Below are 25,486 nucleotides of genomic sequence, written 5' to 3' on the forward strand. Positions count from 1 at the left end.
TCTCCCATTACTTTGTGTCTAGACTTCTAATTTATAATGCGAATGAAGGAGAAAGGCATCATCAGTTTTGCATTAAGCAGTACCGAGGCTTACGTGCTTAGAGCGTTATCTCTGTGATATGATTCATGAACAGCACAGTATCATTCATTCCTGCAGACTACAGAGGTTAATAGTTCCCCTTTACAGTGCAATGATGTACAGTGCAAATATAAAGGCCTATGTTCATCTTGATTTCATTTCTTAATTTTGTACTTGCATAATGAAAACAATTCTAAGAAAGAAAAAAAAAAGGGTTTCATGTCATGTTGTTGAATCAAAGGCTTGTTTGACCTTAAATCTATCCATCACATGTTGCTATGACTGATCTTATTGTTCATTATAAAACATTTCCATAGTCAAAAGGAATGCTTTGTGGCATATCAAACTTACTTTTAAAATCAGCAATAATAATAATAATAATATAATTTGTGGAAATGCTTAAAACCCCACTAAATTATACTTTGTATCATTCATCTTAATATGCGCTGACACTCTTGAGATTGGCATTTGAGGCAGAAGAGAGGAGAGATGAAGGTGATGAGAGGGAAGGTGTGACCCAGGGTTCTCGTCCTCTAGTAATCTATTGTGTGCAAATACAGAGTCTATTACAGATCAATGAATGGAGGTTTAATAGACTGATGGATAAATTAAAGAGCTGAAAGCTGAGGCAGACAGGATCTGTGGTTTGGATTGGGTTCTCATATATTTACACACTGAAACTCAAAACCTCTTAAGCCTGCTGTGATTGCTTTCACTACATAAGAATGCTCTTTAGTCTTTTACTTAGACTTTTAATATATAGCTCTTCCAAACACCTCACCGAATACCAGCTTTAAATAATATTAACAACAATAAAAAATAATTAAATGATTATAATTATTACCATTATTATTATTCGCTGTAATGGCAATTTTCTGTTTCAGTCTTAATATATATCACAACAAGTCCACACAGGTCAAAAGGCAATTCGTCAAGCTAGTGGAGTGAAGATGAGAGGAAGGCGAAGTGGATCTCAGAAGACAAAGTCCTTTAACACACAAACCACACAAAATCCTTTAACACACAACCACATCCACATCCCTCTATACACATACAAAAAATGTTCCTATTCATTTGGACCCAATTCTTTCATTCAGGGCCTAAATATAACTGCGATTTTCTTCCGGTGGTCAATATAAGGGAATTAAAATGAATATATGCTCAAGTTTCTCTGTTGGCAAAGCTAAAGGCCAAAGTTAAAGAACTGTGTTTCCAATTTCCATTTATAATTCAAGTTAAAATACTTATCTTAACAAAACAAGAGAAAGTTGTCAAATAGTCATAATTACATTTAAAAGTGCAAGGCTCTGGACAATATTTCCAGAAAAACTTCCCTACAACATATTAGAGAGAAAGAGTATAAGAGAGATATATTCAAACTTAAATATGTTGTTCAAAGCTAAAAGCTATTCAACTTTTGTCAAATATGTACAAAAGAGAAAGAAAAAACATCCATTGAAAGCAAAAAACTAAAGATAAAGAAAAAAAAACATTTTATTTTCAGCTAATTCTGAGCTCATTTATACTGTAGCACGCAGTCAACAACTGATATTTGAATGTCATTATTAGTTGAACAGGGGAAATATTTTGGTTCATTTTTAAATCAGTTTTATATAATCCCCCATAATTTGCATAAAGTCACACAGTCAAACAAATATCATCTACAGTCCATTCAGACACATTGCTCACAATAACTGGAGAGTGTTTACGGGAATCAGGGAGGGAGTCATTTCTATTATTTAATACAGAAATTTTGCTGCTTCACAGTGAGGATGTCTAAAAAATGTGGCTCGGGATGTGGATGAGAGATTCATAGGTGTAATGGACCCAGAATGAATTGCTTATTAAAAACTGCGCTCTAAATTCCATTCTCAATTTCATTGTTCTCATGTAGACTGAACTAGATTGAAAATTCAATTGAGTCTCCCTGTCTAATGCTGCAGAGATGAGGAGAGAGAGAAGAGAAGAGAGGACTTTGTACATCAGTGATCTGATAGCACGGCCTGCAGATCCATGTTTATTAGAGCAACTCTAATATACCTCTCTTGATTTTTCTGGTCATGTACACACTGCAGCTAAATACATTGTCACTCTTCTTCTGAGTGCTTAATCCCATTTTATACCCGAATTCACTCAGGATCAATCAAATGTTAACACAACTGTTAGTTTATTGCCTTGACAGTATTTAAAAGGCCAGAATGTAATTTGGGGATTTTGGGAGTGACTCTTCAAATCTGTATGAATAGAATCATAATTTCAAGTGAATACCCACATCCATCTATGCAATGACCTTTCTAACTAGAATTAAAGTCGTCCCTGTGAGTCTCACATTTATTATGCAATAAATTTAAGATGGGCAGCAGCAACATTTCTACACCCACACAAATGTGTCTCGCTCTGAGAAAGCATTGCATGAGATTCAGACATATACACATATACACAAACTGATCACTACAAACACAGACAGAGAGAAAAAGTTAGACAGAGAAACAGAGAAAGAAACTGCTCCTTCTCTTCTTCCTTCAGTAAGTCTTTTTATATTAACAATGATAGTATAGACAAGGACAGGTAGCTATATATTTGACGGTGTATTCATAAGTGCATTGGTACCAAGGTCATGGATTTGGTCATGGCAACTGACAAAATAATACTTTTGGATGTCTTAAACCTAAATGTACACAATTGAAATAATTATTATTATAAAACTACATATAGCAATTATTAATAAATAATATAGGCTAGCTGTACTTTAAAACCAACATGGCAATAGAAATAGGAATAAAATAAGTATATCTATATATTAAGGATGTAATAGACAATACAGACAATGATAAAAATTACACTTGTTCATATAAATTCGCATGAATATTTAATATTTCACATGCATATATAATGTTAACTTATGTGTATATTTCCTATTTTCTCAACATTAAATGTCTTGGCCAGTTCAGATGAAGCTACCTGCTCAGTCTGGTTTTTAAACCCACAGCACTGATAATGCTGTCTAATGTGTAATGATGACTACTTTAAGCATGCTAAATTAGATGATTATGATTATGATTTAAAAGCAACATTTCTGTTTTTTTCTCAAGAGGAGTACTGAATTAGATTTTGAGTTTTACTGTGGGGTACTAGAAAGCCTTTAATTTGCATTTGTTACCTAGAATGCTTCCTCATTTGTGGCAACATGGACAAAATCACTATTATGCATGCAGTGTGAATGTGTGTTTGTGTATGTGTAAGCCCAGAGTTGGCGTTACAACTGCAAACAGAGTCTGAGCCTTCAAGCCATGGAACATGATATACAAGCTCTCCTTCACATACATACACACACACTAGCATGCTACCCCACCCAAAATCCTTCAGTCAAAACAGCCCCAAACCTCACATTTAGTAACACTCATGTGAGGGACAACAGGTAACGCTATAGTCCACCAGTGTGAGTTCTCTTTCTTTCATTGTGCCAGAGGACGGTCTGCTCCATCATTATACTTCACTATCTCACACAGTCTCATAAAAATGTCCCTTGAACTGTTAGTGATGGACACCTGCGGCACTGGCAAATCAGCATTCAACATATCACTCTCCTCACAGAGCACATGTCTGTTATGAGTGTTCTACCCAGCATGCTTTGTGCAGAGAAGGGGAATAAGGACTCCTCTGTCCACACAGAAAACAAGCCCATGAAACATGCCAGGAGAGACCACACTAGCCATTCAGAGACTGAACGATGCTTCAGAGGTGAAAGTGAGCAGCAAAACACCAACACAAAATAAAATAGAGTGGTATCCTATATTATATCTGAATGATCAGCAGATTCATATTCATACAAATCTCCAGACGCTGGCAAAATGAACAGCAGCGTATCCTCGGGTGAAAAGTGAGGCAGCTAAATGAATGCTAATTCTACGAATATTAATTTAACTGATGTACCATTGTTGAAACTAAATCTTTTCATTTTGGAGATTTTTAGTTTTTCCCCATTAAAAAGATGGAAACTGCATGCACCACTTAATTTGCAATGTCAATTTGGGGCAAATTTCTAATGGTAGGCTAATTCGCCATGGGTTTTAACTGAAGCTCTGTGGTTAATACTGCTTGGTGACAGTTTTACAATACTAATTCCACCCAAAACGCATACCTTAACCATGTAATTTGAAAACACTGTGAGCTTTAAAAACTTTAATATCTTGCTATTGTACATAAGGATGACAACAGTTGTATGACTCATCAAAAACACCAGCTCAAAATATTGTTGTAGTTGTCCTTACTTGAACTTGTATTTACAGCAGCTTAAAAAAAAAAAACTTTGTGCAATTCATGTTGTACAGATCATATTTTACTAAATAAATAAAAAGAATATTAATAATTAAATGTTTTTTTTTTTTAATTATGAACTCACTACCTCAAATTTGCAACGCTCACTGGAATAACATTCCTGCAAAATGTTATTGTGTTGGTTCTTGCTCGTCTCGTGAAACTTTTTACACAAAAAGCATGTTTAATTTTACCTGAAATTTGGCAGCATTCATTACACCGGTTGTAAGTATTGATGCAGATCTGAAATGAAACGTCTGGTGAGTGGAGCAAATAGGTTAATGCTCTATCATTTTTTTTAGATATATAATGTACCACCTTCACTAAACCCCAAGCTAAACCTCACTATTGAACATCTCCATTAAATACATTAAAATAGCTGCCAACTATTTTTATGAAGATGGCCGGCAGATGAAGTTAAAGGATTTGAAGGGAATTAGGCTAAACACGGCAATCGCAAGAACTCCAAGTACATTTCTGTACACGTTATTAATAATAGTAATGTAGGCAGGAGAACTGCAGCAGCAGCAGATCTTATACCTCTCAGCTTTCATCACCGACACATATCTAAAGTGGAGTTACACAAATAATGCTTGTACTTCAGTTCCATTTAGCATGCTTTTTCTCACAGTTCACAGCATGTGTGTGCATGTATAAACAGTAGCACAGAAGGCAGGGGCCACGTTCTCTTGAAAGCGCACGTTTAAGGAACCACTTGTCTTCTCTACTGCACTTCTTTTTACTCGAGTCCGCCATCCAACTTGCAAACCTCTTTTTAAGTTCAGAGACAAGTCCATCATTCTTATTCCATGCAGAATCTCCCTTTCTCCTTAACACAGGTGCACGACAAGCTTTGAGAAACTTTTTACATTTGAAGGTGAACAAGAACAGTAGTGAAGTTTTGTAACTGTAACTCGGTAACTCCATTGAAATTCACAGTACGAGACTGTGGATCTCTGGATGACGCAAGAGAATTTGACTCTTGCAGTTTTGATTATATTAAAAAGTGTTTTGAGGACACATCACACACACCATTTCATTCCCTTTCTTTATCCCTTTATCTCCTCTTTATATCTCATTGGTAAACTCTCTCACACACACACATACAGTACTACTATTTAGGGCAGCCAACATCCTCTAGTAAGCTATCCTCTCTGTGTGTGTGACATTTAAAGCATATTTCTGGGGCACTCCACCCTGTTCACTCTGGGAGATTCGCACACACACACACACCAATATTTGCACAGAACATGGACGGACGGCATTCAAGAGTGAAAAATCTATCAAATGAGATATGAAACTCAAATAGAAAGCATGGCACGTCAGCCATCCACATTTTATATAAAGCACTTTTAATTCAGTCTGTCTGCAAATGACATCTCTGAGTTTATGTAAATTAATTTTTAAGTCAAATTCACAATATTTTAATTCATTTTCTTTGATGCACTCTAAGACATCGATACATATACATTATGTACACGTAATGTTTGGATTCAGTAAAAAAAATGTTTTATGGTTTTAAAAGAAGTCTCTAATAAATGTGATTTATTCCTTTTATTGCAAGGCTGAATTTTCATCAGCCATTACTCCAGTCTTCAGCGTCACGATCCTACAGAAACCATTTTAATATTCTGATTTGGTGCTCAAGAAATATCAGTGCTGATAATAGTTATGTTGCTTAATATTTTTGTGGAAACAAATATATATTTTTATCAGGATTCTTCTCACTGACTCCAAGCGATGGTGCAAAGCGATTTGTACAGCAAATATGATGCATCTTGTATACATGAACATTATTAATCTTGCAGGACATTATGTCATCTGCACAGATACTTTATGGACTTGCCTGCATTTGCATGTGATGTCAGCACAATTCTGACTTGTTAAGGATTTACGTCTTCCAAAGACAATCACAATAAAGTATAAACTCTACTGACATTTACTCAAAAATCTCAGAGAGAATCTAACCAAACATTAAGACAACACAGCATTATTCCAGAACACTGATGAAAATCCATGTATGTCAGGAAATTAACAACAACTGATGATGATAAATTCAGCCATCTTGAAGTACTGTCTTTAACAGTGGTGAGTTTATCACCATACCGATAAGAGAAAATAAATGATAATCAGCATATTTCCCCTGACCAGACTCGTCCATTCATCACGCAGGTTATTTACAACTGCGACTGGCCCATGCCCCACATACTGAGAGGATGCAAGAGCCGAAACAGATTGTAGCCTCTGTGCTTTTGATTATCAGCGGTAGCCTTGGAGGGAGAGAGTTATGAGAATATGTGGTGGTTGGCACACACTACATAACCTACTTCTACAACAGTCTGTGAATCAAAAAAACTTCAAAGGAAATAGCCTGGGTCACACTTAACATTACAAGGTAATCTTATGAGTACGTTCTGAGTAATACTAATGAACGACATGATGAAACCGGTGTTGGATGGTACGTTTCTTTTCTGACTCACAGCTTGTGTCCTGATCAAAAATCAGTAAAACTTTACAACAGGGATCAATTCTGTTTACATTTCTTAAATACATTAGTTAACATTAAATAAAAATAAATACACTTCTAAAGCATTTATTAAAATTATTTCATGTTAATTTTAATATTTACTAGTACATTGAAATCAAAAGCTGTATCGGTTAATGTTATTTAAAGGACTAACATTAACAAAGATTATCACCGAAACAACTGTATTGCTCATTCATGTATTAACTAATGGGACTTCGTTGGAAAGTGTTACTTAAAAAAAATCTTTGGTATTATCATTAAAAAAAAATAATAATAATAACTCTTTACATTATAGCTTCAGGATTGATTGGGATATGCAGTATAATATAAGAATAGTTAATTCATAGCTGATCTTAACATTGTATGCTAAAAACATGCCTTCACATAACACACTCCCCCCAGTAAACATAATAAGGGCCAAACAATATATATGTATATATATATATATTTTTTTTTTTTTCAAGGGTTGACTGGGACCAAATGTAATATTTTGAGAATCAAACAGTATATACCTCATTGAGACAATAAACATGAAAAAGCAAAAATAGTTAGCATAATAAAATAGCCTACTACTGTAAAATTGGCAAATTTAATAAATGTTGAAAATGAATTTTCATTTTATCCTATAACATCAATGAAACATGAACTCTGCACTAAGCGTTAATAGATAAAAGTTCATTTTCATTACGGATTGAGGCTGGATGATGAGGGTCACTGTAGATGTACAGGTATCCTGGAGGCAGGTGCACTATAGTGGGACAGGTGTGTACACTTTCAGCGTCCCGCTGGGAAACACTTACAATGATCCAGCTTTTATGTTTCGCCGTAATTATAGAGCTTAAACGGGATTGAGTTGCGGTATAAGTTCACAACCTGCACAACAAGTTTGACCGTTATGTGATTGAAATCAATGACAGCGATTCCGCTCCTTCTCGAACACGTTACGGATTTTGTTCCGAAACTGCGCTGACAAAATTATTAAGCTTCTAAAAAATGCTCATTAAACATAAAACATATAGACTAAGCTATTTATAAATATTAACAATAGACCGCATCCTTTTTGCAAACATCACAATAATCTACATGCAAAAGATAAATGCTTACCGTGAAAGAGAACGACAGAGCGTTATTGTAATTTCATAAAAACAGAACCGGCGTTACCGGAAATATCCTCGGATAAGGGGCGATGTGTGGCTTTGGTATCCAGGTTAAGGCTCGGCTGAACCTAGTCACTGCAGATCGCGGACTGCGGCGTTGTTTCACTATCCACAAGCGATAGGGCTGCCGTCACTGGCGACAGCAGGATGGGCGGAGCTTCGCGCGCTCGCCCTCCGTAGCGCTCGAGCTGCACAGATGTGCACGAGGATTAGCAAGAGCGGCTCCAGATGATCTTGGAAAAAATACCATGTAGCTAAAATAGTGTCACAAGTTCATGCTGTGGATTATAAATATCAAGCAGAGGATCTGAACTGAAATAGTACGCCTGGACATTAAAGGCCAGTCACTGATTTGAGTCCTTTGAGTGGAGGATTGACGCGAGATGTTCATTGACCAGCTGTTTCAAAAGTTTGCGAATTTTTGTATTAAAACATTGTTGAAAAACATAGCCTAAAAAACAGCCTAAATTCGTCTGCTGGTGTCCAAGCCTGGGTTTAGTTAGGCTTTGGGCTGAAAAGTTCTCAGAACCACTCCAAAGCCATCTCACGCTGGTTTAAGTATTACTGTGATCACAAACTATTGACTATTAAAAGTATATTAACTAGAATATTAAAGAGAAAATAAATATTAAATTAATATGTATTTCCTCTTTAATAGTCTTTGATCTGTAGTACAAATTAACAGCTGTGTTTATAATCTAAATCTCAGTTTCTCAGTTAACATTAACCCATGATTTCCATGTAGAAACAACACCTTGAGATGAGTTTTGCTGTTAAAAACTGCCTCTTTCTTTTCATACACACAATTCAAAAGCTTGGGGTCGGTAAGATTTTTAAAATGTTTTTAAAATGAAAAAAAAGTATCTTATGCTACCAAATTCTCTGTTTTTTTGTTGAAAATAAAAATAAAAAACAAAAAATGGTAACAGTAAAAACAGTAATATTAAGAAATATTATGACAGTTTCCTATTTTAATGTATTTAATGATTTATTTCGTGACTAGAAAGCTACAAAAAAATATATCCTTGCTGAATAAAAAGTAATAATCACATTAAAAAAAAATCTTACTAATCCCAAACTTTGAACAGTAGGGTAACTGCAAAATTAGACCACATGAAACAACTTTAATCAATTTAATTAATTTAAATACAGAAGAAAGGTATAATTATTCAGGATATTTTATTTACTTTTCAGACTTCAATATACATTTTCGAACTGTTCTCTGATGCCCTCTATTGCTCAGTGTGACTAATTGCAAGGCAGCAGGACCACTGCATTCACAACTGCATTTGCAGACACTAATGTTACAAATATACGATGATAAACAACTGCAAATAAATAATTGCATTTCTTTTCATTTAAGATGGTTATTTGTAGACAACATCAGCATTGACCTGGTGAGATGCACGTAAAATACACATGTATGACGTAGTCATCTGAATGTATCTCCAGAATCCATGTTGAGGCAAACACCAGAACCACATCAGCAGGTCTCATCAATGTCAAATCCTTTCAGCATCTTAAAAGCTGTCACCTCAGCCTCATGTCCCTTCAAAGAGATTATCTCGGAAGTGGTTTCTATGGACTGTTCACTTTTTTAGATTTTCCTGTACCTCCTTGAAGATCTGCTCCTCTAGGCTGGATGTGTCATACTCTTTCAGCATATCGTAGGGCCTCCACGGTTCTGCCCACTTCTGAGCGTGCTCCATCATCTCAGGGGTCAAACATAAGTCAAAGCGGATACCCTTAATGTTAAACTTGGGACGCTCCCAACGTTTAGACCACGGCTTTGGCCTCATTTTTACTTTTAACTACAGGAGAAAGAAAGAAACAAACAGGAAAGCATTTAAATTTAGTGGCTCAACATTACATGTATATATTACCATTACAGATGAAAAATGTTTTACTGGAACGTCTTACCAGATTAACTGGAACATCTCCTGTTATCTCATAATGGACAGGTTGCATGTCAAAGTCGAAGGTGCTGTACTCAGGTAGAGCATCTCTCAAGTACATGAGATTGTCATCCAGTCTCTTCTCCAGCTTCAGCACTTCAATCTTGCGCATACGTGGACTGTACAACTCATAGCATATCTCCACACCTACAGTCAACAAAAAACCTATTACCATGAAATTCATAACAAAATGACAACAAAAGTCAAAAAGCATTCAATTTCACATATAGTAGACACTACAAATAAAGTGAAACCAGTATAAATCTGAACAGTAAGGGTTGCAACTAATGATTATTTTGATAATCAATTAATCCTTCAATTATGGCTTTTATTAATCAGATTAAAATTCCTGACAGGTCAAGCCATGTGAACTATATACTATATATGGGTATAAGGGTATCTGAAGCACTGAACCTGCGCTTTCTTTCAAAATAAATTTAAAAAATAAGTATTCTCATAGCTTGGTTCCTGTAGCTCACTTTGTGTCCTCCGCTATATTTCATAGGTGTTTTGTCCACATAAATGCATTATTCACTACTGTTAAGTGATGTGAATAGCAGATTTTTTTCTGACTAATCATGGTAAATCATTTTCATTTTTGTTAATCTATTAGTTGTCACACCACTACAGAACAGACAATGAAACAAAACTAAAAGATAAAAGTAAAAATAAATGTGACAAGTTTTTTTTTTTTTTTTTTTTACCCTGGCCATCGACCACATTCCTAAGTATGAAAGTAGCACCCAATCCTTTTCCAGAACGCTGGATGCAGATTCCAACAAAGCGATTCAAGTTCCCGTTCACATGAGGATCAGTCATGGTCACTGCTAAAATACTGCCTACATGGAACAATAAAGAAAATATTTAAGGAGGCACAGAGAGTGGCATTTTTCAATCACCCTAAAATGGAGGAGTCTTGCAGTGTGTTACAATCATTAGTATTTCTTACCAGCATAAAACTCCGGAATGTTGAGAACTTTCCGTCTCTGAATCATGTCTTTCCGTTCTATTGAAAATTTGACAGGGTTTGTGCGCTGACGAGGAGGGATGAACTCTGGACTCAAAAACCTAATCAGACATTTGTTTTGTAAGCAACTGAATCATGAAACATTCTACTAATAAAAGTTTGAAAATATAAATATTAAACAGCTGACAGCAATGTATAGTGATGCAAACTTTTTGTCAAATTTTGTAATTTTGAGTTGGAATCTTTTAAATGGTTCTTCTAAGCATCTAACTGCCTCTTATAAAAAAATTGTTTAAAAAAAATTATATGTGCCTTCACTTTTTCTGTTCTCTTATTATTATCCTAGCTTTTTAATATTTTGAATGATGTCTGAAATTTTGTATCACAGGCAATTCTCGTGTTTATTACGATCTTATGATACATTCCTTGCTGTATTACTCAACTGTAAGGATACAAGTGTCAGCCAAATGGATAAATGATAATGTAATGTAAGCCTTTTATAAAGAACCTGTTATATCTCAATAAGCTGGCAATTGTAAACTAAAACACAATCATATGCATTTATTCCACACCACACATACCGTCGCAGAGAGGCTTCTTTCTGTGTTTTGTCTATGATAACTGGTTTAGATGGAGGGGTGAACTTTGGAGGTCCATCTGACGTTACATTGTGCCTCAGTACAGACGTCGACAAAAGTCCTAGGAATCAAATAAATATTGTGTATGTGTACAAATTATTTTAGGTTTCGGTAATAGTTAACTTATTCACTAAATAAGTGCTGTTAACATTATAAACTACCCCAGAGTTATTCAATTTAAAGATCGTTTCATTAGTGCTCTTTTCTGTTTTTACAATCTAATATGGTGTTGATAATGGGGAACATAAAACACAATAACATACGTTCATACTGAGGGAAATTTCTAAAAATTCGTAGTAAGCCCATCGTCGTCCTCCCTGTGCACGCCGCCATGTTTGAATTCTGACACTGGGAGCGTGTAAAGAAGAAACATTCTGATTGGCTGGTCAACCTGTATAACGATGCCTGTGACTGGCTGGATGGTGAAAACGTCTTCTTCTTCGTCTTCTTCTTCTTTGTCTTCTTCTTGGCTTTTAAAGGCGGCTGGCAACCACCATAATTAGGTGCATTACCCCCACCTTCTGCTCGGAGTGTGGAACAGAGAGTTACGTTCTGCTTATTTATCCAAGCGTGTACGACAGACCCTTCTCAAACTGATCCCGTCTTTTTAAGAAAATTAAATAAATATTTATTTCACTTGCTCATTTTATTAAGATTTAAATGTACCATCTGAATTCCATTCTTTTTGATTTCAACTATCATATTACTTCTTTCTTCCTCATATTTTTCTTACATTCAAGAATGTCTATTTTGCATTGTTCACATAGTCCATTTGGATGCTTCCCCTAATATTTTGAGAATACTATTAAGATTGAAATGTCCCAACAATATTCTATTATAGACAACTTTTTCTTTCCTTCTTTTACCAATGTCTTTTTTTACTTACTTTGTTAATTAAATTTTAGAGAAATCTACAATTTTCGTTGTTGTTTCGTTTATGTGAAAACTAAAATGCATTATACTATATGAATTATTTTTATGTTAAAACTATGACCCTCTAATCGTGTGTGAATGATATAATTACAAAAATAAACAATAAACAAATTTGACTGTAAAAAGAAAGAAAGAAAGAAAGAAAGAAAGAAAGAAAGAAAGAAAGAAAGAAAGAAAGAAAGAAAGAAAGAAAAAATTTATTCTCATAGATGACAAAAAAATACTAAAATGTAATAGAATACTAAAATGACGAAAGTGTCAGGGGCTAGTGCCCCTCATGTGACAAATCTACGTTCCCCTTACTTTTTTATTTGAAGCGGTCTAAATAAATCTTTCATAGGAATAGCTCTCATTTATAATCAGTATGTTCACTTATTGTTTTCTTTTGGATGAGATACAAACAGTAATATTTCTATGGGTAGGCCTACTACCTAATCAAATACAGATATGTGCGCATGCGCAGTGAGGTTGCTCCTTGTGGCGGAAGGTTCGTGTTTAATCCACTGACACACGTGTTACTGTGTGGCGTCGGCAGTGGTCAACATCAGCACACAGTGGACCTTCTCATATCCGAAAGTCTACCAGCAGCGGGCCATTCGAGCAGAAGTCAAGTAAGAAACTTGCTTACCATTTGGAACTAGAGAAGTTATAAACATACTTGTTTTGCTAAGTTACCATTACAATTTTTATTGTAAATGGCTGTGATTTAATATGCACCAAAACAACCTTCTCAGTGTACAGTTATTAACGTTACTTATTAGTATATGACTTCATATTGTTAGCGATGCATACACAGAATGTTTGTCGTGATTTTATTCATTTATTCATGTGATTTTAATTTAAGTTGACCTTTCAATCTTTCCCATTAACACTTTTATTGTAACTAAATATGTTACCTCTGTCTAGGGAGGCTGTGATTGTCTGCCTTGTGATGCAACCCACAAATTATTTGTTTAACCCGTGCCTTATTTCATCACTTATTCCCCATAGAAGTCAATCAGTCTACATTTTTTCTCTTTGAAATAAATTAACCCAGCGTTTATTGCTGATCATTTTAAGGCAAGACAGGAAATGTTCTGCTATTATCCCCCAGTATTCACAAATGGGGGGAAAAAAATTGCAGCACAAGTTTCTCTTTCTGTCTTCCTATCAGGATCATGCCTGTCCTGCGGTTTTACCGAAAAGAGGAGACTGGTGAGGGTCGGGTCATACGAAGGATCGCACAACTGTATCCAGATATCACTATATTAACAGAGCTTTGCTACAATGTAGAGCTGGACGGTGAGAGAATGTTGTATGAAATAGCAATGAGTTTGTGACTCTGTGGCAGGTCAAGTCACATTTGTCGTAATCTGGCTCAGTTTTGTTCAATTGTTTTTTTTTCATCCAGTTTTGTGAGTGCAGCAATGCTGGGAATATTTCTGAATATTAGGTGTGTTTTTCTGAAACCTCAGCGATGCCTCTCTTCATCTTTGTCATCTCATCAGCATCATCTCTTTCTCTCCCAGGGTCTGACTCTTTGAGTGTGGAGCAGAAAGGTATATTGTGCTGGTTGTTTAGTCCTCCTTATTCTGTCACCTTGTCAGAGGAGCCCACTCTAAAACCAGTGAATGGTGCAAGACTGGTGGAGATTGGACCCAGGTAACCTCTAACACTGCCTTATCATGATGGTATGGAATTGTAATCTTTAATATAACTCACATCTTTCAATTATATCTTGACCTTTATAGGTTGAATTTCTCCACTGCTTGGTCCACCAATGCTGTGTCCATCTGCAGAAGTTCAGGTCTGAGCCGGGTGACGAGAGTTGAACTCTCCCGCAGGCATCTGATCAAGGTCAGGAGAATGGCTTTAAATAGCTCTACATTTCAGTGTGATTTTTTTTTTTCACCCATTTTGATTAAAAGCTCTATTTTTCATTTCCATCTAGCCCCAGGAAAGGACTATTGGTGTTTTGAAGGATGACGAAATGGAGAGGCTGATTTGCTGCTTGTATGACAGTATGACCGAATGCATTTACTCCCAGCCAATCATGTCGTTTGCCGTTGATATCCAGCCACAGGAAGTGTTTGAGGTGGACATTCTAGGAAAAGGTCGAGCTGCCTTAGAGCTGGCCAATGATGAACTCGGTAAGAGATGCTTTTGGTGTCTGGACCACTTTACGCAAAAAAAAATTAAATAATAATAAACTAGCTTTAAGTACCATTGTAATATATAGTGAGAGGCAGATTAATCAGCCAATAGTTGGTCTTTACAACATTTTCCACCTCATCTGATTTGCCAAATTGTAAAAATTCCCATATCTGTGAAGTACTAGTGTAACCATCTGATGCTATCTCATCAATACAAGGATATAAAACCAGTAGCAGTATCACATGAACTACACTAAATACACTGAAATATAAAAAAATGAGTTAACTTCCTTAAGAACCGTGTGTGTAGGCACTACTCAGTAATGAGATCTGCGCCTCTTTCCTCTAGAAATAATGATCCAGTATTTTAAGGTCACATGAGACTAACATGATTAGAGAAAGAGTGGATGTCACAAGATAAGAGGAGCCAATTTGATTAGATCACGAGGTTTACACTGATTTTTAACTGTTACCTTGACATTCAAGCCTTCATTACAAAGAGATAATTAACAGTCCATTAAAATGTAACCGTCCATTAAAATGTAAAGGTATTTGTTATTTGGGGAATAGGTCATAATAGTTTTTCTTCATTGAATTGGACTTTTTTCAAGTCTTACCTTAGCACATTTTGCCGCATTGTGTCAGACAAGGTTTTGCTCTTTACTATTGTTCAGCATCATTTAAAAATTTGGGGAAAGTAAGATTTTTTTTTTCTCTCAAAGAAATGAATACTTGTACTTAGCAAGGAGTCAAGGCCACATAAAATGTATCAAAGGTGACATTAAACATTTACTTTGTTATTTGAACATTGTCAACATTGATAATAATAGTAATATATATGTTTCTTTAGCAACAAATCAGCATATTAGAATGATTTCTGAAGGATCGTGTGACACTGAAGACTGGACTAATGATACTGAAAATTCAGCTTTCCCATCACACGAATAAATTGCTTTTTAAAAATATATTGAAATGGAAAACTTTTAAATTGTAATGATATTTCACAATGTTGCCATTTTTGCTGTATTCAAAAACATTAAAATCTTATCCTCAAACTTTTAAACAAAAGTTTATGGAAGATCTGTCTGTTTTGATACTGTAGTTTTAACTGCAATTTTATTTCAATTCTTCAAAAAACTCAGTACAAATTGGTTTCTGGGTCACCTACAGTTGCGATAAATGTTACTCAAGGTGTTTTCCTGTTCCGTAAGTTTATGTATGTTACTATAATAAATTAATGTTAATTTAATCATTGAATTGTTGAAAGTAATAGTTACAGTACCATAATAAGTGCATTATGAACAGGATGTCCTGTAAAATGGTTATCTTGTCTGAGTTAACAACAGTAACCAAGGGTGGAGGTGCTTAGCAAAGAGGCAGTTTAGAATATTTTGGTTTGTTTTTTTGCATCCATTTCTGAGCATCTTTTTCTTCATTCCATGTTTATCTGGCTGCTCTGTCTGTCTATATGAGCAGGGTTGGCGTTTGACTCTTGGGATCTGGACTACTACACTGCACTCTTTCAGAAAGTGAAAAGGAATCCCACCAGTGTAGAATGCTTTGACCTGGCTCAGTCCAACAGGTGTGTGCTCTCCAGAGAGTAAACACCACTGGAAAGTGTGACTTTTATCTGCAATAACATGTGCAGTGACAGTCTCATGCTCTCTCTGCCCTGCAGTGAGCACAGCCGCCACTGGTTCTTCCGAGGGCGAATGATCATTGATGGAGAAGAGCAGAAGGAGACGCTCTTCAGTCTTATAATGGGCACTCAGCACCATAGCAACCAGAACAATGTCATCAAATTCTGTGACAACAGCAGGTTAGATGCTTGACCGTGAATGTCAACCCTTCTGAATTGCACTTGGACAGAATGTCTCAATCTGTGGTTCTTGTGTGTTTGTAGTGGCATTAAAGGCATGGACCTGGAGTGTATGTATCCCACAAACCCTGCTCAGGCCAGTCCATATAAAAGCCGACATGCTAAGAGACACATCATCTTCACTGCAGAGACGCACAATTTCCCCACCGGTCTGATCCTAAATACATTTAACCTTCTTGCTTATTTATTTACAAATGTGGTATGAGAATTAGAATTAAAATAGGTATTACTTACAGCATGATCAATAAGCTAAATATTAACTGTATCATGGAAACATTCAAATATTTTAGCAAAAATGTTAATAATATTGTACATTGAACGTTGCTATGTTTTAGTTATAGTTGTATTTATATATTATTACAATATTCTTTTTTGCATTTATTTTGTCTTGAATTTAGCTTTTATTTGTGTATTTTCAGTTATCATTTGAATTTCTTCAAATACTTTGTCTTATTTTGATTTTGAAAATATTTATTTTGTGTAAACTTATTTTCAGTTAATTGCCAATTAATAGTTTTTTAATGTAATGTCAGTTTTATAATTATAATTTGTTTTATATATGTATTACATATATGTATACTTATGTAAAATGTAGTAATATTTTATTTAACCTTTGCACCTAATGAAAAAAAATCTGTTTTTTAGATTTAGTTAACAATTACAACAATAATGTTTATATTTGATTCATAAAATGCTCTTTATTATGTCCAGGTGTTGCTCCTTTCAGCGGAGCCACCACAGGTACCGGTGGGCGAATCAGAGATGTGCAGAGTGCCGGAAAGGGTGGTCATGTGATCGCAGGCACTGCTGGGTACTGCTTCGGCAACCTGCATATCCCAGGTAAGCCTCAAATCATTGGGCTCCTGAAAATGTTAATCCATTTGTTGTGGTTGAAGAATAAACCTCAACAACTTAACTGAATAGGGCCCTAAAACTCAGAGTGCATTCTTTTGCCATATTTTGTTTTGTAAGCACACTTTCCCATATCCGGATCTTTTTTCTTCTCAGGGTTTGTGCTCCCATGGGAAGAGGATGGATGGGAGTACCCATCCAGCTTTGCTCCTCCACTCCAGGTGGCCATAGAGGCCAGTGACGGAGCCTCTGACTATGGCAACAAGTTTGGGGAACCAGTTCTAGCAGGTGAAAGCTAGCAGGACAATAGCCATCTGTTTATTTGTGTTTTTTTTTTTTTTTACAGTTGTTTACCTGTTCTTTTCTTCCACATTAAGGCTTTGCTCGTTCTTTTGGAATGCGTTTGGTTAACGGTGAACGGCGGGAATGGATCAAGCCGATCATGTTCAGTGGTGGGTTGGGCTCTATTGAGGACCAGCACGTGAAGAAAGAACAGGCTGCACCAGGTACAGAAGCAAAAATATACACCTGATTCACCATTATCTTTTTAGAATTTTTTTTAGAAATACATTTATTCCTGTGATGGCAAAGCTGACTTTTCAGCAGTCCTTTATCCAGTCTCATGATCTTTCAGAAATCATTCTGATGTAATTATTTGGTGCTCTGGAATCATTTTTTATTATCAATGCTGAAAACAGTTGTCCTGCCATTTTTGGAAACCGTGATGCATTTTTCAGTTCAAAAGGACAGTGTTTATTTGGAATATCATTTTTTCAACATGCATAAATGTCTTTACTGCCAAATTGAATCATTTAATGCATCCCTTTTGAATAAAAGTATTAATTTCTTACTGACCCCAAACTGAATGGTAGTAATATACAAATTGCCTTTATCTCTTTAATCATTACGCATTGTTTTTTTGTTTTGTTTTTTGTCCTTGGAGGTATGGAGGTGGTGAAAATTGGAGGTCCTGTGTACAGGATCGGTGTTGGCGGAGGCGCTGCTTCTTCTGTACAGGTACACAAAAATATAAAAATGTAATTAATATACAAGCTGCTCTGAAGTTCAGTGTTTTTTTTGTGTTTGCAGAGTATGTCTGTGTGTTGCATTTTTCATAGACAGTGATGATGTAACTTAATGCATGCGTGTGTGGATGTATTATTATAGGTTCAAGGTGATAACTCCACTGCCAGAGATCTTGGAGCAGTTCAAAGAGGAGATGCAGAAATGGAGCAAAAGATGAACCGGGCGCTCAGGGCCTGCCTGGAGCGAGAGGAAGGAAACCCCATCTGCAGCATTCATGACCAGGGTGCTGGGGGCAATGGTACATTTTTGGTACAAAGTGCAGTATTTCCCTACTCAACAACAGAAACATGTTAACTTGGAAAAACATATTGTTATTTGTATAGGAAATGTGTTAAAGGAGCTGAGTGAGCCTGCTGGTGCCGTTATCTATACTAGCAGGTTTAAGGTGAGATATAGACTTTAATATAACATCTGTATCTTGATTTTTATGTCAAAATGTTTTATATAAATATTTTACCCTAATGTTTAGAGAGGTGACCCCACCCTCAGTGTTTTAGAGCTGTGGGGGGCGGAGTATCAGGAGAGCAATGCTCTGTTGCTCCGCCCCTCTGACCGGAGCTTCCTTGAGAGGGTGTGTCAGAGGGAGAAATGTCCTGTTGACTTTGTGGGCAAGATAACTGGTGATGGCAAGGTGAGTCAAATTACCTTGTTGTAGCTGAAAGTGTATTTTGGTACACCTTCTGATACCTGCTAATGTGAATGTATTTCTCTATAGATTGTGTTGGTGGACGACCTGTGTAAACAGACCAATGGGCTTGATAGTGGGCGGTGCCCTGTGGATCTAGAGCTGGACTGGGTCCTGGGAAAGATGCCACAAAAGGTGCAAAAACAATCTTTTTTGTAGATTAAACCCTACCAGATATGGTCTGAATCTGCTCAAGGCTTCATTAAGGGCATTGCTGACAAAGAAATTAGAAATTGTGGTAAAGTGCACCCTCAGTGTCTAGACTCCCAAATTTAAATGATGTTCAAATTATGCTTTTTGGATTTTTACTTTTATGTTGCTTTCTACTCAGTCAGGTCTACCTCTCTTTTTAGGAGTTTGTATTGGAGCGAACGGCTGTGTCTCTACAGCCTCTCTCTCTTCCTGTGGGTCTTTCTGTTCTTCCAGCTCTGGAGCGAGTTCTCCGGCTGCCTGCAGTGGCCAGTAAGCGCTACCTCACCAACAAGGTACAATACTCACTGCTTAGCACATGCATAGTAATATATTACATTTTCATGGTTGAATATTGCAGTGGTATGCAATCTATTAATTGTCTTATCTTATATACAGGCATTACAAAGGAATTTAATTGAATTTAATACATTTTACACACAACCGTGTTCCAGGTTGATCGATCTGTGACTGGTCTGGTTGCTCAGCAGCAGTGTGTGGGTCCTCTTCACACTCCACTGGCTGATGTAGCAGTTGTTGCCCTTTCTCCGTTCAGCCTCCAGGGAGCAGCCACGGCCATAGGCGAGCAGCCGATCAAAGGGCTGGTGTCACCAGCAGCTGGGGCTCGAATGGCTGTGGGAGAAGCTCTCACTAACCTGGTCTTTGCAAGAGTGTCTGCTCTTAAGGTGAAGAAGCCTTTGCATTTTTGAACATGTTAAGTGACTGAGTACATGTAATTTGGAAAATAATGTGCGCACACACACACACAGACAAATCACCCAAGGACATCTGTGCATATCTTCACAGGATGTGAAGTGCAGTGGTAACTGGATGTGGGCTGCTAAGCTGCCAGGAGAGGGAGCGTGCCTGTGGGAGGCGTGTCAGGCCATGTGTGAGGTCATGGGTCAGCTGGGAGTGGCTGTGGACGGGGGGAAAGATTCACTCAGCATGGCTGCACGTGTCAGTGGAGAAACTGTCAAAGCCCCAGGTACCAGTGTTATGCATGTCTGGACAAGGAATGGACAACAGTTGATTTTACTAACACGTAAAAAAAAAATGAGAAAGTGATGGCTAATAAATTATAGCATGACTATGTCACACATGTTATAAACTATTGTTTACAAGTTTGAGGTTAGTAAGATATAATAGATACATTTTTAAGATATATTTAAATAGGAAATAGTCACTTTAAATTATAATAATGTTTGGCCTTGGTTGAGAGACTGAAAATTCTTACCAACCCCAAACTTCTGAACAGTAGTGTCTATATCTAAAATGTTTATGTAATAAATAGAATATTTTGTAAGACTTAAAAGCATTTAAAATTATGTATCAAAATTGGATGCATCTAAAGGCACATGCCATCAGCTCTCATCACTACATCATCCATGTCACACATCCACAGCACAACCTAATGCATTCAGTTGTAACTGTGAGGGATTTACAGTAGGTCAGTATTTTATTCAATGATAAAAGCATATTTCATTGTTGCTTACAGCAGGCATAGATAAAGGTACATAATTCAGAGCTAGTTTAACTTGAGTTAACTTCAGTGAGTTAACTAGTTGTGGTCACCACTCACCATCAATAGTCAACTAGACATTTGCCCTAGTTGTTTGTTATTTATATTTTACAGTAGGTAATAGATTGCTGCGTGCATTTTCTATCATACTAAAAATTGCTCTCCTTGTGTTTTAGGCTCTCTGGTTATCTCTGTGTATGCTGTGTGTCCTGATATCACAGCCACAGTGACCCCTGACCTGGACAACCCTGATGGCAAAGGTTGATCCTGGATCTTTACCACTTTTAGCGTGTTTAACCTCTCGTATGAGTCTTATACTTCTGCTAATGTAATGTATGTGTGTACATCTCTCACACGTTCTCCCTTCCCTTCTCAGGTGTGCTTCTGTATGTGCCTGTGAGCTCCGGTAAATACAGGCTGGGCGGCTCTGCTCTAGCTCAGTGTTATGGGCAACTCGGAGACTGCAGTCCAGATCTGGATCAGCCGGACAAACTCTCTGCTTGCTTCAACACCACACAGATATTGATTCAGGGTCAGTCTTTGCTATTATGATTTTTTTTGTTGTTGTTATATCATCTTATATATTGATACATCAGTAACACCATTCTTCCTATGCTGCACTGTTAATAATAATAAAAAACATCCATAAACCGATATAGGGATAGTTTTTGCTCTTCCCAAACTCTGCTAGCCCTATTTATTGATTCTCAAAGCTCAGCAGCATATTATCTCTATACAATCTGTTGATTTTTACTTCATATTTGCAGATCAACTGCTGACTGCAGGACATGATGTCAGTGATGGAGGGCTCATTTCCTGTCTGCTGGAGATGGCCTTTGCAGGGAATCGTGGGATCAGTGTAGACTTACCTTTAGAAGACGTTGAAGGTTGGTAATAAAACCATTTGTTTAAAAAAATATATATATTTTTTTTTTTTAGTTAAAGCTGCTGGTGCCAGCCACCATAAGCCAGTTTCCATCCACTTTTTTGCATTTTGCATTTCGGAAGTTTTATTCTCATAAAATCACATGCACTCATTTGTTTTAGTATTATTCATATGCTATTATAGTATTTATTAATATTTTGAATTAGCATTCATTTTTAACAAATAATAATTTGTAGATCAGTGTTTTTACTAGTTAAATAGTCACTTACCTGTGTACATCCTTATTTGTGATTTGATTTTGTTTTTTTCATCCTAGGTAAGATGTTGCATTCTTTTATTAATGATATGATTTAAAAATACTATTATATAAATTATTGTAATTTTTATAATCTTTTTATAAGAATTATCATAAATTGTTATATTGCTATATTATATACATTTTCATTTTAGTTTACATTTAAGTTCTTTAGTAAAGCTTAATTGAAAAAAAAAAAATGTTTAACCTTTTTTGTATCATATACATAAATTGTATTTTATTTTAACTGTCAGTTTATGAAAGTGATTTTTGATAGGCTTCCTTTCAGTTAAAAATAAACAATACTTTTCCAGAAGTGTTTATTGTGTACTCTTGAGCACACAAGGGAGAAATTCTGTGAAATTCACATTTTTGTGATAATTCCAATTTTTCACGAGAATAAATTTGCAGCTTGGATGGAAACATAGCTATAGATGTAATGCCTCATGTCTTTCCTCATTCCTCTCTTTCAGTGATGGAGGCTCTTTTTTCAGAGGAGCTTGGTCTGGTTTTGGAGGTGTGTGAGAGTAATTCATCAAGTGTCTGTCAGAGATACACAGATGCTGGTCTCCTCTGTCACAGAATTGGCAGAACTTCTGGTTTTGGTCCTGATGCCAGGGTGAGTCAAGTTCTTTTCACTTAAAAGCATATGCATGGATTAAAGGAGCTCAGTGGAATATTATTGGACATCAGTGATTTAAAGGATTAGTTTACTTCCAGAGTAAAATTTTCCTGATAGTTTACTCACCCCCATGTCATCCAAGATGTTCATGTCTTTCTGTCTTAAGTTGCAAAAGAATGTGTGGCAGAACTTTTTTTTGTGCTAGCGTGCAAAAAAAAGCGTTCAATAACTGCTGATTTCTTCTCCATACTGTCTTAAAGGTCATAGTGAGTGTGTGTGGACAGGAAGTGCTGAATGAGCGTCTACCCACACTTAGGGCGATATGGGAAAGTACTAGTTTTCAACTGGAGCGACTGCAGGCTAATCCACTGTGTGTCCAAGAGGAAGAAGAAGGGCTTGCTTCTCGGACACAGCCTTACCTCAAGCTCACCTTTGACCCCTCCCAAACACCCATCATTAAAGAGCTCTGTGAGACCATGAAGCCATTTCACAATCCCAAGTCTTTTTCATATTCATACTTGACTTGTATGTTTAAATATTTGGCTTGCGTTTCAGCTTCTAGGAAACCCTGTGTAGCTGTTGTGAGAGAGGAAGGCAGTAATGGAGACAGAGAGATGTCTGCTTCTCTATTCATGGCTGGATTTGAGGTAAAGATCCCTACGCAAAAAAAAGATGAAAGGTTATGTTTTTAAATATATGTTGGGAGTTTGTAGTACTGCACTTAGTATGTTTTTAAAGTTTTTAATTTTAGCTGCTTGCAGGAATGAGTTTTAATTTAATTTGACATTTGACCTTTTTTGTTATATGATGTGTAGGTGTGGGATGTCACAATGCAGGACCTGTGCTCAGGCTCCACGACCCTTGACCCATTCCGAGCCGTGGTGTTTGTGGGTGGTTTTAGCTATGCAGATGTGCTGGGGTCAGCTAAAGGTGAAAATCACACTATTGCATGTTGCAGCAATCTTACATATCAATGCTGAACTGTATGTAAATTCTGCAATCTAATGATAACAATCATTAACTCATCCCCACCGTTAAATGTATGTATTATCTTAGATTTGTGACTCAGATCATAGGTTAGCTAGAACTGGACTTGGCACTCTGCATACTGAAATTGACTGGCTCTTAGCACTTGTTCTCCAGCTGATAATCCAATGCTTTAAAGTTTTCTTATTCATCAGGGTGGGCTGCCACAGTGACCTTTAACCCCAAGGCTCGTGAGGAGTTTGATCGCTTCCGCAACCGTGATGATACGCTGAGTCTAGGAGTGTGTAACGGATGTCAGCTTATGGCTTTGCTGGGATGGGTGGGTGAAAGAGAGGATGGAGGTGAGGAGATAAAGCTTTCAGTTTTATTTAGTAAATATCCATCATAGCCTCAAGAATGTATAAAAGAATTACACTCTTAACTACTCTCACTGTATTTTATTTAATTCATTTTTATTGTAGGTTCTGATGTTACTCTGACCCATAACAAGTCTGGTCGGTTCGAATCGAGGTTTGTGAGTGTAGGTATCCTGCCCTCTCCGGCCGTCATGCTTAAGGGAATGGAGGGATCTGCTCTGGGCATTTGGGTTGCTCATGGAGAAGGTTAGAAATATGTTCACAAAAAAAAAATATATATATATATATATATATATATTTTTTTTTTTTTTTAAGAATTATTTTCTTCATAAATGTATCTGTAATTATAAATAAAAGAAATATAATTTTTACACACATATAATTTTTTTTAATTATTTTTTTAATCCCAAAACTTATGCACTGTATGTTTTTTTTTTCAGGTGTATTGTTAGAGGCATCATTTTGGCTTAGTTATATGGTTATAGTTAGATAGAAGTATACAAAGGCAAAACCTCTGTACTGTATGTGTTGTTCCTCTTGGGTGACTTTTTAAAAACTCCTGTCTTTTGTTCCACAGGTCTGATGCAGTTTCGTGATCCTGAGGCTCAGAAGAAACTTATTGGTGCCTCTTTGGCTCCTCTGCGTTATGTGGATGACTCGGGGACCCCGACTGAAATCTATCCTATGAACCCCAATGGTTCTGCACAAGGTGTAGCAGGCCTCTGCTCAGCAGATGGTCGTCACCTGGCCATGATGCCCCATCCAGAGCGGGCTGTGCTTGGCTGGCAGTGGGCTTGGGCCCCTCAGCACCTCAGGGGATCCCTGGAGGCCTCACCATGGCTTAGCATGTTCCGTAATGCAGCGCTCTGGTGTCAGACCTCATAGAGATATGCTAATGTATAGTTGTGATAGACAACTAAACAAATAGGCCAACTTGATAAAGGGATAGAGGACTCTCATTAGAAAATTTTGGATGTTCTTAGACTTTTTGAAATCTTACATTACTACATACAGCTCTAGTTTGTATTCAGGTAGAATTAACATGTAGAGTCCTGCTGAAAACACATACATGCCTCAACACATACATGTCTAAATTCACAATGGGCTCTTCATTGAGCATTTTTGAGATATAATAAAAAAGTAATGGCCGATGAGAAAAGTTTTATGAAACACTACACTCTAAATTTGTGCTGTTTGAATTGCATTATTAAAAAAATGTAAAGAAAGCAAAATATACATTCCTAACATTATCATTCCACTAAAAGTTTTATAGATGTATCACTGCAAACACATTTCAAAGCATTAAATTCCAAGGATTTAATAAATTCCTGATTATAAAATGTTTTGTGTGTGTGTGTGTGTGTAAGGCATAATGCACAGCTAGCAATAGATTATCTCTTAACTAATGCATACCTGCCAGCCA

General features: G+C 36.5%; 3 protein-coding genes across 7 annotated transcripts in view; 1 reads left to right on the top strand and 2 right to left on the bottom strand.

The window, feature by feature from the left end:
- itsn2a (intersectin 2a) overlaps positions 1–8,240 on the bottom strand; it is a 34,913-nt gene extending 26,673 nt beyond the window's left edge. The window contains exon 1 of one of the 4 annotated variants that reach the window (XR_008148602.1): positions 8,027–8,212. The gene's annotated coding sequence lies outside the window, so the exon portion shown is untranslated. Of the gene's footprint in view, positions 1–8,026 lie in introns of all 4 variants that reach the window. The other 3 variants (XM_052534343.1, XM_052534344.1, XM_052534342.1) reach the window with 3 other exon arrangements.
- A 1,001-nt stretch (positions 8,241–9,241) lies between these two features.
- On the bottom strand, positions 9,242–12,102 carry LOC127938054 (39S ribosomal protein L19, mitochondrial-like). Its single transcript, XM_052534447.1, has 6 exons — positions 11,903–12,102; positions 11,583–11,700; positions 10,984–11,102; positions 10,739–10,873; positions 10,000–10,181; positions 9,242–9,890 (listed from the first exon to the last, which is right to left on the bottom strand). Exons 1-6 carry the CDS (start codon positions 11,970–11,972, stop codon positions 9,669–9,671), a joined length of 846 nt encoding a protein of 281 aa, XP_052390407.1. The 5' UTR covers positions 11,973–12,102; the 3' UTR covers positions 9,242–9,668.
- A 928-nt stretch (positions 12,103–13,030) lies between these two features.
- LOC127938802 (phosphoribosylformylglycinamidine synthase) lies at positions 13,031–25,403 on the top strand. Of its 2 annotated transcripts, XM_052535672.1 has the most exons (30): positions 13,101–13,183; positions 13,566–13,631; positions 13,726–13,853; positions 14,081–14,213; positions 14,303–14,408; positions 14,503–14,701; positions 16,181–16,286; positions 16,383–16,523; positions 16,608–16,732; positions 17,295–17,423; positions 17,592–17,723; positions 17,813–17,941; positions 18,379–18,452; positions 18,603–18,759; positions 18,845–18,906; positions 18,991–19,152; positions 19,237–19,341; positions 19,560–19,691; positions 19,851–20,081; positions 20,203–20,383; positions 21,094–21,177; positions 21,294–21,449; positions 21,685–21,804; positions 22,572–22,717; positions 22,981–23,188; positions 23,276–23,367; positions 23,536–23,650; positions 23,902–24,048; positions 24,169–24,309; positions 24,641–25,403. In XM_052535672.1, the coding sequence occupies exons 3-30, from the start codon at positions 13,730–13,732 to the stop codon at positions 24,946–24,948; spliced, it is 3,945 nt and encodes a 1,314-aa protein (XP_052391632.1). In that variant the 5' UTR covers positions 13,101–13,183; positions 13,566–13,631; positions 13,726–13,729; the 3' UTR covers positions 24,949–25,403. The 2 variants fall into 2 exon arrangements, with proteins under 2 accessions (XP_052391631.1, XP_052391632.1); XM_052535671.1 differs by lacking the exon at positions 13,566–13,631 and having other exon boundaries at positions 13,031–13,183.
- Positions 25,404–25,486: the final 83 nt, after the last annotated feature.

This window comes from Carassius gibelio, chromosome A20, assembly GCF_023724105.1.
Source record: "Carassius gibelio isolate Cgi1373 ecotype wild population from Czech Republic chromosome A20, carGib1.2-hapl.c, whole genome shotgun sequence".
Taxonomy (NCBI): Eukaryota; Metazoa; Chordata; class Actinopteri; order Cypriniformes; family Cyprinidae; genus Carassius; species Carassius gibelio.

Bases quoted from the DNA above. Each gene is read 5' to 3' on its own strand.
- LOC127938054 (XM_052534447.1), bottom strand. From the start codon at position 11,972: ATGGCGGCGTGCACAGGGAGGACGACGATGGGCTTACTACGAATTTTT. The intron at 10,874-10,983 runs GTAAGAAATACT...TGTTCCATGTAG, and splicing joins CATTCCGGAGTTTTATGCTG to GCAGTATTTTAGCAGTGACC. The intron at 10,182-10,738 runs GTAAAAAAAAAA...TGTTGACTGTAG, and splicing joins GAATGTGGTCGATGGCCAGG to GTGTGGAGATATGCTATGAG.
- LOC127938802 (XM_052535671.1), top strand. From the start codon at position 13,730: ATGCCTGTCCTGCGGTTTTACCGAAAAGAGGAGACTGGTGAGGGTCGG. The intron at 14,702-16,180 runs GTAAGAGATGCT...CTATATGAGCAG, and splicing joins GCTGGCCAATGATGAACTCG to GGTTGGCGTTTGACTCTTGG. The intron at 20,082-20,202 runs GTGAAGAAGCCT...ATATCTTCACAG, and splicing joins CAAGAGTGTCTGCTCTTAAG to GATGTGAAGTGCAGTGGTAA.